At 41.2% G+C, this 14,579-nt stretch overlaps 1 protein-coding gene across 8 annotated transcripts in view; it reads left to right on the top strand.

Moving 5' to 3' along the window:
• WDFY3 (WD repeat and FYVE domain containing 3) overlaps positions 1–14,579 on the top strand; it is a 126,038-nt gene that overhangs the window by 99,583 nt on the left and 11,876 nt on the right. For all 8 annotated transcript variants that reach the window (XM_083398104.1, XM_083398102.1, XM_083398106.1 and 5 more), the window contains 14 exons: positions 471–634; positions 3,701–3,849; positions 4,164–4,284; positions 5,052–5,137; positions 6,293–6,373; positions 7,404–7,458; positions 8,067–8,186; positions 8,599–8,716; positions 9,316–9,422; positions 9,519–9,672; positions 9,929–10,020; positions 10,438–10,650; positions 12,152–12,299; positions 13,944–14,098. In XM_083398104.1, coding sequence (XP_083254230.1) covers positions 471–634; positions 3,701–3,849; positions 4,164–4,284; positions 5,052–5,137; positions 6,293–6,373; positions 7,404–7,458; positions 8,067–8,186; positions 8,599–8,716; positions 9,316–9,422; positions 9,519–9,672; positions 9,929–10,020; positions 10,438–10,650; positions 12,152–12,299; positions 13,944–14,098 — 1,763 coding nt within the window. The remainder of the gene's footprint in view (positions 1–470; positions 635–3,700; positions 3,850–4,163; positions 4,285–5,051; positions 5,138–6,292; positions 6,374–7,403; positions 7,459–8,066; positions 8,187–8,598; positions 8,717–9,315; positions 9,423–9,518; positions 9,673–9,928; positions 10,021–10,437; positions 10,651–12,151; positions 12,300–13,943; positions 14,099–14,579) is intronic.

Here is a 14,579-nt window from a genome sequence, read left to right as displayed (position 1 = left end):
ATATTGACCAGGTCACTTCACATTGGAATTTGTAAAGATCAGATTCACTAATTATCCCTATGTATCAGCGCAGTGTGTTTGTAAAAGTGGGCGTGCCTCCTTTGATTTCCCATTCCCCTTGACTACATAGCATGTGAACAGCCTGTATGACCTAAACTTGCATTAAGATTCTCAGTCCCCACCTCCAGGAGCTTGGGGGGTTATCCCGTTTTAGCCCCACAACAAACAATGAGAGTGTGTGACTGATCTGAGATCACCCACTGACCTTCATGCCTGAGCAAGGACCGTTATCCATTGACTGCCCTTGGCCTGCAAGTTCTCAGACTCAGCTGGTCGTGCAGAAATTCTACCAGTTTTTAGCTGTAGGATTTGGGGTGGGCTTTAAGTAGAGTATGCAGCGCTGTTCATGTACCACACAAAGTTTGGTGACTTACAGACAAATGTGCTGCTGGTTTGATTGCTTCATGCAGGCCTTGTTAAACCGCCACTGAAGAGATCTCGTTCCGCACCTGATGGTGGTGATGAGGAGAATCAGGAGCAGCTGCAGGATCAAATAGCTGAGAGCAGCTCTATAGATGAAGAGGAGAAAACCGATAACACAACTTTGCTTCGACTGCTTGAAGAAGGGGAGAAGGTATAAGCCAGCATTTAATGCTCTTTTTGGTCTCTCAGTTACTGAACCTAGCAAGCTGTTGTGTGGAGGCTTCTCTAGTGCCTCTAGTCTCCGAAGCAGTTCATCCATCATTCAAAATGAACATGGCATAGAGGGGTTGTGGAGTACGCGTGTGTGATATCTCACAAAATGTCATGCATTGTATCCAACTAAGTTGTCTCGTTCACACAAGGACTTCCAACTTACGCAGTGGAATTCCCTCTCCTCTTGTCTTCTATCCTTGCCCAGTGTCCCCCCCCCCCCAAAAAAAATCAGTTCTGAAGAGGGGAACCCTGAAAACAGATGGGGGGGAAGGGGAGGAGAGAGGGGAAATTCCATTACGCAAGTGGAAGTCCTTGCATGAACATGCTGACCTGTTGGATACAACCCACAGTTTCCTAACTCAAACGCAGAATTGTTAATTACATGGTGACAGAGCCCCTCTGTAGATTTAACCTTCAGTTAAGCTCTTCTTCTTTTTTTACACCTTTGATATAAGAATGATTCTTTTTTTCACCTGGCAAACACTTTTAAATTGGAACTCAGCCTTAAAATTCAGTGAATTACTAGAGTACCTTTGTTCCTTAAGTTTGCATGAGCATGTTTAATTGTGGTTGGGAAACAGTTTTATGAAACATTGACATAATAGGTTCTGAAGTGCTGTTGAGAATGCTCATAATAAATAGCCTTACCTTGGAAAATGTCTGTTGCTTTCAGTGATGAGTGTCCTCGTTTAAAACAAATGCCATTTTGTTGTTGGCATAGTTTAGAAACAATACTCTTAAGAAAAATATACAAATTCAGCTTTGATATTGTATGAACCTGTTTTGGTTTTTGTTGGAACAAAAATGCATCCACATAGAGTCCTATCTTTCCAAGGTGTGCAATCCTGTAGCGCAGGTGTGTGGAACCTCAGGCCCTTGAACTGGCCCTCAGAACTGCACCCCTTCTGAGACCCTGCTCTGCACCCTGTTCAAATGCTTTTTGATAAAGCTGCCATTATGCCTCTTGCTTGCCTATCACAACCAGCTGCATAAATCTCACTCTATGGAAGGCAGTAGACTATTTCCTTAATTCTATGTGTACGCAGTTTTATTATTCTGAAGCATTATAAATAAAGCATTATGTAATAGTTCTTTAGGGATGCGGGTGGCGCTGTGGGTTAAACCACAGAGCCTAGGGCTTGCCGATTAGAAGGTCAGCGGTTCGAATCCCTGCGATGGGGTGAGCTCCCGTTGCTCGGTCCCTGCTCCTGCCAACCTAGCAGTTCGAAAGCACGTCAAAGTGCAAGCAGATAAATAGGTACCGCTCTGGCGGGAAGGTAAATGGCGTTTCCATGCGCTGCTCTGGTTCGCCAGAAGCGGCTTAGTCATGCTGGCCACATGACCCAGAAGCTGTACGCCAGCTCCCTCGGCCAGTAAAGCGAGATGAGCGCCGCAACCCCAGAGTCGGTCACGACTGGACCTAACGGTCAGGGGTCCCTTTACCTAATAGTTCTTTGTACAATTTCAAATCCTTATCTTCTGGCATGCAGAAAGGGAGGATCCAAATGCCTTTGACTGGCAGATGAAAACTTAGTATATGCCGTAGAATCAACATGACAATGGCTGGGAAAGTTTTCACATTGCCTCCTCTCGAATGTCAGATTATGCGTGGAATAAATAGACCTCTTGAGGTGATTTGTTGTCTTTGCATTCATCCTCACTCAGTGTCATTGTGGCTTCCTAGTTTATGAGGACATGAAGGGCAGATCCCCAGGCACCACTGACGCAAGAAAATAACAATTGGAAAGTGTTGCTTGTACTGCAATAATCACTTCCATTTTTCCATTCTGTCTTGGCTATAAACAGGACCCTCTCCTCCTATAATTTAATCAAAAAGAACATTATAGGGCAGAGGTTATTTATATGCTGATGCTTGCATTTCAAAATTAAATCAGTGGGTTGCTCTTTATATTTTTACCATTCCTTGTCCTTTGGTATGCCTTTTTCCTTTATCATATCTGAGGAGCAGAAAGGGGAGGGATAAGTCACAATCTAGCCAGAATTAAACACATTCAAGTCCTGTTGATACTGCCTTATTTCATCCTCTTTAAGCATCTTATTTTCAGGTAGTCCCCATAACATGTTGCAGTTTTAGTAGCGTAGCACTGATTTTCCTATGTTGGGTTTTTATGCCTATCCATCTGTCAAATTCATGGATCCAAGGGCAGGTTATTCAAGTCCATAGTATTGTGCAAAGCTTTCAACACAACCATCGCTCAACTATTCTCTTTTACATGAAACTCTGTTCGTCAAGACAAGGATCTCCAATTTCAACTATAGGACCAGATTAGTTTTCTTCAGGGTCGCCATACAAGCCTAACCTCCAAGAAGACACAACTGGCCTTAGTTTTATTTCATTCCATATAAATAGTTATCCCGCTTAAAGACTTCAAGTTTCCCTTGGACTAAATGGTCCTTTGAGGGCTCTGCTTTCTTCTCATTGAATCTTCTGTTGCAGTCATTTTTTATCAGATTGAGTTTTAAATGCTGTTTGTGAGTGTTGATATGGCCTCCAGGGTGGTGCTGTGGTCTAAACCACTGAGCCTCTTGGGCTTGCTGATTGGAAGGTCGGTGGTTCGAATCCCTGCAACGGGGTAAGCTCATGTTGCTCTGTCCCAGCCCCTCCAACCTAGCAGTTCGAAAGCATACCAGTGCAAGTAGATAAATAGGTACCGCTGCAGTGGGAAGGTAAATGGCATTTCTCTGTGTTCTGGATTCCGTCACGGTGTCCTGTTACACCAGAAGCGGTTTAGTCATGCTGGCCACATGACCCAGAAAGCTGTCTGTGGACGAACACCGGCTCCCTCGGCCTGAAAGCAAGATGAGCATCTCAACCCCATAGTTGCCTTTGACTGGACTTAACCATCCAGAGGTCCTTTAGCTTTTACCTTACCAGGGTCATTACTCCCCCCCACACACACACTTCAAAGGGCCTATAAGCATAGTCATGTACATATCCTTATTCATTCATCCTGTTTTCATTAAATATGTGCTTATATTACAGATTCAACACATGTACCGCTGTGCTCGGGTTCAAGGCCTAGACACCAGTGAGGGGCTCCTCCTCTTTGGCAAAGAGCACTTTTACGTGATTGATGGCTATACCATGACCGCCACCAGAGAAATACGGGACATCGAAACCTTGCCTCTAAAGTGAGTTAGGCGTGACATTCTTTGAAATTGTAAGAGAGAAAAAATGTCTCCCTGTTAGAAAGTATTACAGCATCAGGACTATAAGAAACCCTCCTGACTATAGCTCTTAAATGCATCTCCAAAAACAACACTGCACCTAAAATAGAAATATGCAAAATCTGTACGTGACTCTATAGTTATTGTATCATAGTTTTGACAATGCTCGTAATGGTTTATGAAGCCAAATATGACTATGGAATATGAGTGGGTGAAATCAGATTTGATATGTATAGTCTTATATTTATAGTTTCTCTCCTACCTTTTACTCTCTACAGTATGCATGAGCCAATTATACCCAGAGGAGCCCGACAGGGTCCAAGTCAACTCAAAAGGACATGCAGTATTTTTGCATACGAGGATATCAAGGAAGTGCACAAAAGAAGATACCTGTTACAGGTATTGTTTCTAGTGGAGAATAGCAGGGTTTCGTAAATATTTTATTTATTTATTTCATAATTTCATGAAACTTACATACTACTTGATTTTTTTAAAAAAACCAACAAACCCTCAAAGCAATTTACAAGAGGAAAAACCAATAAAATCAAGAAAAAAATCACAAACATACTTTATAACATACAAAGGCTGAAATACTAAGACCTTTAAAAATTACTGTACCTTTCTAAGCATCAGGGTAGGCTTGTCTAAACCAGAATGTTTTTAGCAGGCCCCAAAAAGATTATAGTGATGGCACCTGCTTGATCTCAACAGGCCAGGAGTTCCAACGTGTAGGTGTTGCCACACTAAACAATCAAGTTCTTACAAATGTGTATTATGTAGCACTTGTATTAGCGCCTGTTCCGCCAATCAAAGCAGTCAGGTGGGCACATGTGCAGTAAGGCGATCTCATAGGTAAACTGGTTCCAAGTTGTTAAGAGCTTTATATTTTATAGGCACTGGCGTCACCTTGCCACTTGCTTAAGGTGGGATAAAACCCTACACATAATATATATTGTAGTCTTTTTTATTAAACATTTTAATCTGGAAGCTTCGGTGCATTGTAAACCCTGACAAAGGGATTAGGGGTGATTTTTAAAGCACAGTTTGCAGGCGTAAGTTGACTTCATACCTAGGTAAAAAAGATCTGACTTAGGTTTCATGAAAGTCCACAGCAATTACTCTTCTGTGCTTTCACCACACTTTTAAAACCTGCCATTTCTTTGCAGCCAATTGCTGTTGAAGTATTCTCTGGAGATGGACGCAACTATCTTCTTGCTTTTCAGAAAGGAGTAAGAAATAAAGTCTACCAAAGGTATTTCCATTCATATTATTTATAATAAGAGTACTTATAACAAGGGTATTGGCAAGGCAGCCATGGCAAAGGCTTGCCTCTTCAAAAGGGTGTGGGAGAATGTGATGTTTATGACCAATACCAATAGGGTCTGTTAGGCTTGTGTGTTGAGCATGCTCTCCTATTGAAATTGGGCAAGAATATTAATAGAGGAAAAATTGTAAACATTTGACCACAAATGAGAAACAATTCCATATTGAGTTTTTATTGACCACAAGGAAATGTTAACATTTAACACTGCATTATCCCCTGCCCTTCTGCTGCCCATTCATCCATTGTGGGAATTCCTCTTAATGGTGAGATGAAAATTAAACCACAGCAGGCAGCTAGCCTATATTATGCTAAACATAGTCTTATTACAAAGACAAGAGAATTATTTCATCTCAACTTGCTCCCAATAATTCAGCCTGCCTTAGAAAGAGGGCAGCCAACCAGTAGAGCTCAGGAACCCATATGTCAAAATCGCCTGAAAAGTGAGCTCAGTAGGCAGAAAGGCATTTGCTGAAAATCTCAGGCACCCCAGCGACACATGTAAGGGGAACACTACACAGCACAACTATAGGTGGGGTCTCCTCTGTCCTCTTACAGATCTTCAGTCTGGGATTTTACTAACCAGAGTAATTCAATGCCACCTCCAGAATTTTACCACCTCTTTAGTCACCCTTTACTCGAGATCACAGGATCAGTGCAGATCTTTGAATGGACTCTACTGTTCAGTTCCCTTTGTGGACACCTGCAAAAACTGTTCATTTCTGCCTTATGCCTTCTAGTTTTATGAATAAAAGAGGATTTGCTTGCTATGTTTTCCAAGTAGCTCAGTGGACACATACTGGGGGTAAAGTGATCCTTAAATAAACTTTTCCCAACTATTAAGGGCTTTATGTGCTAACAGTAACACTTTTAATGCCTTCCTTCCTCTCTATCCCATGCCCACAAAAATCTCTTTTAGAACTGAGGTGTACTTTTCTTTTTACTGTTTTTTCATTGCAATGTATACTTTTAATAAAAATAGACACAGCAGCCTAATTAATTCATAACAGTCTGGCAGTAGGCGCCACCTGAATCTTAATTGAAACGTATTTTTGTTAATTACATTATCCTGTTATTATTTTTAAGGTTTCTGGCTGTTGTTCCATCTTTAACTGACAGTTCAGAGTCTGTGTCCGGACAGCGACCCAACACCAGTGTGGAACAAGGGTGAGTGTCTGTGTTTTTTTATTCCACACAATAGATTTGGAAGTGAAGGAATTTATAGTATTCGTTTTGACTGCTTTCTACTCATCCCGCTATTTTAAAAGTTGAACCTCCTGGTGACTTTCACTGTCTTTAATGTGTTTCCCAGTGTAAGTAGAGGAGATTTTGAGTATAAGAAAAAGCAGAAATGCAAATAAAATATTGTGTACAGCAATGCAAATAAAATAGCAAGGGCCTTCTCTCTTGAAATTGACTGTGCTCACACATCATAGTAAAGGTAAAGGGACCCCTGACCATTAGGTCCAGTCGTGACCAACTCTAGGGTTGCGGCGCTCATCTTGCTTTATTGGCCGAGGGAGCTGGCATACAGCTTCCGGGTCATGTGGCCAGCATGACTAAGCCACTTCTGGCGAACCAGAGCAGCGCACGGAAACACCTATTTATCTACTTGCACTTTGAGGTGCTTTCGAACTGCTAGGTGGGCAGGAGCAGGGACCGAGCAATGGGAGCTCACCCCATCACGGGGATTCAAACTGCCAACCTTCCGATCGGCAAGTCCTAGGCTCTGTGGTTTAGCCCACAGCGCCACCCGCGTCCCTCACACATCATAATAAACCATAGCTAAAGGTTCATCATGAATATTTAGATGTCCCCTTCTTTGCTCCTCTCCTAGCCAGAGTAAGAGCTGCAAACCACAATCCCTGGCTTAGTATCATGTCAGAATCATGGGTCATGGTGGTTGGCTTGCTCTTGAAGCACTCAGACAGCTACACTACACGAGCTCTAACATCAAAGCATGTTAGACTGTTAGAGGTGACCGTTCCTTGTTGGCATGTTTATGACGTTGATAGTGATCCATAGATACTAGGATGGTACAACTGTTGATTCTTTAATAGTTTAAAATCAGTTATAATTAATATGGTAGCATGGATTACAAGGAAAAGGTTGCTCCGTGTTACATGAAGTTGCTAACATTGCTCTCATATACCACTGCTAAATGGCAAGAATACTGACTCTTTCTGCTTCTCCTTAGGTCTGGCTTGCTGAGCACCCTAGTGGGGGAGAAATCTGTTACACAAAGGTGGGAGGTAAGTATAAAGAGTAGTTTAGTTAATAATAATAATAATAATAATAATAATAATAATAATAATAATGTATTTATTTATACCCCGCCCATCTGGCTGGGTTTCCACTCTGGGTGGCTCCCAATCGAATATTAAAAACACAATACAGCATTAAACATTAAAAACATCCCTGAACAGGGCTGCCTTCAGATGTCTTCTAAAAGTCAGATAGTTGTTTATTTCCTTGACATCTGATGGGAGGGCATTTCATATGGTGGTTGCCACTACCCAGAAGGCCCTCTGCCTGGTTCCCTGTAACCTCACTTCTCACAGGGAGGGAACCGCCAGAAGGCCCTCAGCGCTGGATCTCAGTGTCCAGGCTGAACGATGGGGATGGAAACGCTACTTCAGTTATACTGGGCTGAGGCCATTTAGGGCTTTAAAGTTTCCTTTTCGTAGTGGATTGAAATAGAATATTTGGACATGTAACATTGGGGCCAAAATGCTTTGTCACATTTAAGTTCCTGTATTTTGTAAAGCGTGGGCAACTGAAATGTTTTTGGTTTTGTTACTGGGAAATTAATGCCAGTTCTGTTTTGTTTTGTTCTGTTTTGTGTGCTATCTCTACAAAGAGAGGTGAAATCAGTAATTTCCAGTATCTGATGCACTTAAACACTTTGGCTGGCCGATCCTACAATGACCTCATGCAGTATCCTGTTTTCCCGTGGATCCTCGCAGACTATGATTCAGAGGTAGGCATAAAAATCTTACATTTCGTAAAATAACAGGCCTGTTCTTGGAAGCCTAAAACTCTGCACTTAAAAGTAACTCAGATTAGGGCTGGAAGCCTTGCTTCTTCAAATATTACTCTTTGTTAACTAATCTGTGAAGTAAGTTGTGTTTCAAGACAGAGGCTTGAGTAATGTTGCAGTGATTTGTAGAGAATTAATAAAAGACATATCTGCACTTCAGATGAAGAAAGGGACAATTGTTTTAAATCAGGCCTGAGCAGCTAAATATTTAGAGTAGCTGCCAACATTTTAAGAAACCAGTATCTCAATATATTGAATAGAGGAGCCAGAAATAGTTGCACGTGAATGTATTCAATTAGTCAGAGCAACAAATTTCTTAAGAATGGACTTTACTACTTGTTTACTTTTAAAGGAATTGGATCTTACGAACCCAAAGACATTTAGAAACTTGGCCAAACCGATGGGAGCCCAGACTGACGAGAGGTTAGCTCAGTATAAGAAGCGCTACAAAGACTGGGAAGACCCTAATGGTAAGTGCAATAAAACATCTATCATCCACAATCCGAGATGGATGTAATGGAATAAACAGTACTGTGGCTTTTCCTTTAACCTGATTTTCTGAGGGCTGGAGATCCCACCAGACATCGTCAGTTTTACCAGCTAAGAAGCTGAGGACAGGTTTATCGTTAGGAAATTTGCTATGATTCAGTTGAGCCCCTGTGCTAAATTAATATAATAATTTTATAAAATCCTGCTTTTCTCCATCAGTTCTTGGAAATGTTTCCTCTGATAAAGACATTCAAGAAATGATCAGTGACGGTGTCTCTAGATAAACTTATTGCGTCTAATCTGAAGCATTTAATTCCAAAATGAGTGTTATAGAAAACTGTGTGTGACATTTTTAAAAAAAAGAAATATGATTAGTTGAGCACTATAACAATGTAAGTAGCTATAGTGCCAAATTATAAGCACTGAAATTTTTTTAACTATGCCAATTATAGATGTACTTAGTATCTTGGTATTAGCAAGCTAATACTGACTAAGCCTAGTAATTTAACACAGATTTCCTCATTTCCTTCCTATTTCCTTTTCCTGTTATTCCCCTCCCCTCCCCCTTATTTTCTTACAGGTGAAACTCCAGCTTATCATTACGGCACCCATTATTCATCAGCGATGATAGTAGCCTCATATCTTGTGCGAATGGAACCCTTTACACAGATATTCTTAAGGCTACAGGTAAACGATTTACTTCTGCCATTTGCTTCCAAGGTGTAATGAGCAGTGTAGGGAACGCCTTAATTGCCGTGCAAATACTTCTTTTTCCTTCCTCAGGGCGGCCACTTTGACTTGGCTGACAGAATGTTCCACAGTGTGCGTGAAGCCTGGTACTCTGCATCTAAGCACAATATGGCAGATGTCAAGGAGCTTATCCCGGAATTCTTCTACCTCCCGGAGTTGCTACTCAATTCCAACAACTTTGATCTAGGTGAGAAAAGCCATTTTTGATAGCACGGCTGTATTTCTATCTTACAGAGACACCGTCGAAAGATGAACATAAAGCGGATTTTGATGTGCATTAAATAAAGATAAGAGCAGTGTATGTTTTAGTCTTAATTTCGGAGACTGGTCGTTTTAAACTGCTCATTTGTGCTATGGAGCTCATTCAGATGTCCTGTTAAACTTTCTCAGGAAGCACACTTCATTGCGGAAAAACCCTCTTTATCCTTGTTTTCGCCTTGTAGGTTGCAAGCAGAATGGCACTAAACTTGGGGATGTAATACTCCCCCCATGGGCTAAAGGGGATCCCCGCGAATTCATCAGAGTGCATCGGGAGGTATGTTCTTGTTAGAAGCTACGATACCTTTTTGGCCCCCATCTGAATCTTGCTATTCTGTTTGGAAGAAAGCATTTTTGGCTGATAGTTTTGCTCTTTATATCTTTTGTACATGTTGAGCACACTGGGATTGTCAAACATGTCGGTTGACGTAGTGAGTCCAGCTGATAAGTTCTCACCTTCTTTCATATTAGAACTCTGTAATGAAGTTATGTTTTTGTTTGGTTTTTTTAAAAAAAGTTGCAATGTTTTTAGAGCAGGCTATAAATTGAAGGAAAATAAGTAAAGCAGAATTATTATTTTTTTTAAAAAGAAACGTCATGGTGTTGGCTAACAATGCCATCTGTTTCAGCAAGCAAGCCTTTTCCCACCTGTAAACAGGTCTGCTCCATTTAACGTGCACATTTTGAATTGCAGGCTTTGGAATGCGATTTTGTGAGTTCTCACCTGCACGAGTGGATAGACTTGATATTTGGCTACAAACAGCAAGGGCCGCCTGCAGTAGAAGCTGTAAATGTTTTCCATCATCTCTTCTATGAGGGCCAAGTGGACATATACAACATAAACGATCCATTAAAAGAAACAGCTACTATAGGATTCATTAACAACTTTGGACAGATACCGAAACAGGTAATGAGTGATATTTGAGTAAGTTGCATCTGTGGTTCAAGACAAAGTTGGGATATTCTATTTGCTTTGTCCTTTTGGAGATATAATTCCTTCTGTTCAAGACTTGGAGATCCTTGGCCCTTTGGGGGAGGATGGAGCAATCAGGAGTTTGAATCTCATTTCCGTGGGCTTTATTCTTGTTTTAAAGGGCAAGTCGCTGTTGCTTTGATTTCCTAGTAAAAGTAAAAGCTGGTCATGCAAATGTGACATATTTGAATGACAATCCTTGGTATCAGTCTGGGACAGGGTGTGGGCCTTCAGCTCATGCCACCTTTATAATATTGCATATTAATGTCACCACACGACAGCATGACCCAAATGGAAATGAACTGGATGGTCTTAGAGTGACTCCAGGAATAAACAAATATGTCCATCCTCAGTATGTTGGTGTGATCTTGTTTCACAGAGAAACAAGCATAGAGGTTTAGACACACATAGCAGTGAATATACTCATGTTTGAATGGGATCTGGGTAGACCTTAAGCAAAGGAGGAAGGTCTTCTGTGCAAGGAAGATCTTCTGTGCAAGGCCCATTTAAATGAATGAAAAATATGCAAAATCTTGATTTTAGTCGTGCTTGCCCAGTGGATCGTGCCCTTGATGCCTTCCAGAAGTAAAATGTAATTTCCAGACATAAAATATAAATATATGGAGTTCCAAGGCCTTGCACAGATTTTGACAAAGAACAAACAGCCACACAGCCAAAACATAAAGTGACTAACATTTTCTCCAAAATTAGAATTAAAATTACTTGCTTAGGGTTTTGTTTATGGGATCCTACATAGCTCTCAGCATTGAAGCTGGTGGTAAAAATGAAAATCCTAAAAACCTGAAACATAAAAGTACTAAGACAGAACTGGGTTAAAATTAGCTGCTTCTATCCCTTCAATACCTGCATATTAAAAATAAAGATAAAACTTTTTACTACCTTCCCAGAAGCTAAAATAGAGGTGACCTGTCCCTTCATCACGGAGAACATTCCACTGCAAAAACGTCCCTCTCTAACAATGAAATTATGTGAACAGTTAGATTTTAAAGGAGTGTTTTAAAATGTTATTAAATGTTTAGGATGAAGCCTGCCAAATCTTAATAATTCTCTGTTTATGTTTGCCACTTAATCTGCTAAGGTTGACAGTATTTATACTAGCATCCTGTTTTGATAAACACCAGCATTCCATCTGCCCCTCTGATGGTCCCTTTAAAAGCACCCCGTGGTTGCTTAACATGGCTTTGAGTGCATATCAGGAGTGGTGAATACTGGTATTTCACTGACTCATCGTCACATGGTGGGCCGAGGCAACTGAAAACAGCTTGTGTGTTTCCTGTGACTGTGAAATCCATCTCTGTTAGGGAATTTATTTGCAACAAGTCTCATGGATGGTGCTGACATGTTTTGAGAGGTGTTGCTGCAAATTATTTGCAGGCCGGCTGCTAAGCCTGTAATGTTTTCTGTCTTGCTGCAGTTGTTTAAGAAACCTCACCCTCCAAAGCGAGTGAGAAGCCGAATTAATGGAGAAATAAGTGGGGTTTCTATCCCACCAGGTATTGCCAGTGGCAAGATTTTTTTCCATCATTTAGACAACCTGAGGCCTTCTCTTGCACCAGTAAAAGGTAAATGCTGCAATCAGTTTACTTTTGATTTTTTTTTTAGAACTACGCTCATAGTTCCAGGCATTTTTATTAAAACATATACTATTATTTACCCCAGAAGAAAAAGACTTCCAAGGCAGTCTATATCAATTAAAATGTTGTTTTTAAAAAAAATCTGTTAAAAATGTGAAGCACCCTTCATTGCATCTAGGTTATGGCATGAGCAGAACAGAATATGCCAAAAATTCAGTGCACTAGAAACAACAGAACATGTCATGGCAGGTAGAGAAATGAGTGAAAACAAACCAAGCAATATATTTATGAAGCCAATCTTTAAACTAGAGAGCGTTGAAAACAAGCTGATATTAAAATAAAGAAAACAAAACGAAGGCCAATGTGCCTCAAAGATTTCACTTGATGTGGGATCAGGATTGTCAATGGCATCTGTGCAGTAGACACCTTGTTTGAACAGGGCTTGTGCTCATAGAGTGAAATGTGTAAGCAAAACCCACAAATCCTGATCCTTCGGAGAGCCAGTATGGTGTAGTGGTTAAGAGCGGTAGTCTCGTAATCTGGGGAACCGGGTTCGCGTCTCCGCTCCTCCACATTCAGCTGGTGGGTGACCTTGGGCCAGTCACACTTCTCTGAAGTCTCTCAGCCCCACTCACCTCACAGAGTGTTTGTTGTGGGGGAGGAAGGGAAAGGAGAATGTTAGCCGCTTTGAGACTCCTTAAAGGGAGTGAAAGGCGGGATATCAAATCCAAACTCTTCTTCTTCTTCTTGTGAAGAGTGGATAGTCAGCACAGATCCGGATTACATGTTGGACTCTATTTGCATAGAGACCTATATGTCTGTTGTGTCCAGTGCCTGCAGCTTGGGTGGCAAAGGCCACGCTAACCCCCCACCCTACAATAGCCTCTCTTTGCAAATAAGGCTGTGTTGGGATGGGGATGGCTCTAAGGGAACATTGCCTAGAAACTGGCTTTAATTGTGCTGCCCTCTCTGGAGATTGTAGGTGTGTGCACTAGCGACAACTCAGAGAGCTGTCCAGGCTGCAACCCCAAGTTAATTTCCATGCTTCCTGGCTTCGCTGGAAATTATGAGAGCACAAAAGAGCCTTCTGGACTGGGAGCTGGCCTTACATTGTGCCTGCGCTACAGATCTTCCCTTAGGCTTTGTGCTGTTCAGATTTGCCTTGCTTCTAGCACACTGAACCATGAACAAGATTCATGTTGCTAGACTGCTAGAGGACTGAAAAGAAGTCTTCTTACAATGGAGTGGTTGTGTTTGAATTTATACAAAGTTATTTTGATACTCGCCAGCCACTTTCCCCACTGCTCTGCTGAAACGTAAGACTGATTTGAGCATTAACAAATTCCTGAAGCGTTCTCAGTAGCTCTATGCCCTTGAAAGTCTCTTATCCAGTTTCTTACACTTCTGTGTCATGGGAGTTGATAAGAATTTAACATCACTGGTCACTGTTTAAATTCTTTCAGAGCTTTCAGTAGTGTAAGCAGGTTTCTCAGAAAGATAACAAAGTTCTCGTGAAATAGCCTCACTTTCTACTGTGATTGGGTATAGCTTTCACCTAATCTTGGAACAGCGAATGTTTTTATGAGCTCTTGTTTGTGAGTGCTGCTATCTTTTCTTTCTCTCTTTGAGCAGAGCTCAAGGAGCGTGTAGGACAGATCGTGTACACGGACAAAGGAATTTTAGCAGTGGAGCAGAATAAAGTGCTAATTCCGCCAGCCTGGAATAAAACCTTTGCTTGGGGTTATGCAGATCTCAGCTGCAGGCTGGGAACCTATGAGTCAGACAAGGTTTGTCTCTCAGATTTTTGTGGCTCTTTAACTTGCATGCTTGATGATGGAAAACAATGACTGAACAAGCTGCCTCAGGCAGGTGTCTTAACTGTACCCTTTTAGAAACCTGCTGAACACATTTTTGTTCAGACAAGCCTATCTAGGTACTTAGAAAGTTGATGCAGGTTTTAGTCTGTTGTTAGTTAATACTTTTTTTAAATCATTGCTGTTAATTTTTATTGATAATTTTATTGTTTTATCTTTTTAAAAAAACTGCTTTAACACTCAAGCAGTGCATTTTGTGAAAGTTTGTAACATAAATAAATAAATCCGGTATCTAAGCAGGCCGTGGGGCAAGTTAACCCTTCACAGAAAGTTGTTTCTAGTGAACACTTCTTATGAAATCTGTCTGTTAAATGTACATGCAGTGGTGCCCCGCAAGACGAATGCCTCGCAAGACGGAAAACCCGCTAGACGAAAGGGTTTTCCGTTTTGGAGG

The sequence above is a fragment of the Podarcis tiliguerta genome, assembly GCF_965153285.1.
Source record: "Podarcis tiliguerta genome assembly, chromosome: 9".
NCBI lineage: Eukaryota > Metazoa > Chordata > Lepidosauria > Squamata > Lacertidae > Podarcis > Podarcis tiliguerta.
The sequence above is the reverse complement of the archived record's forward strand: the minus strand, read 5'-3'. Positions and strand labels throughout refer to the sequence as shown.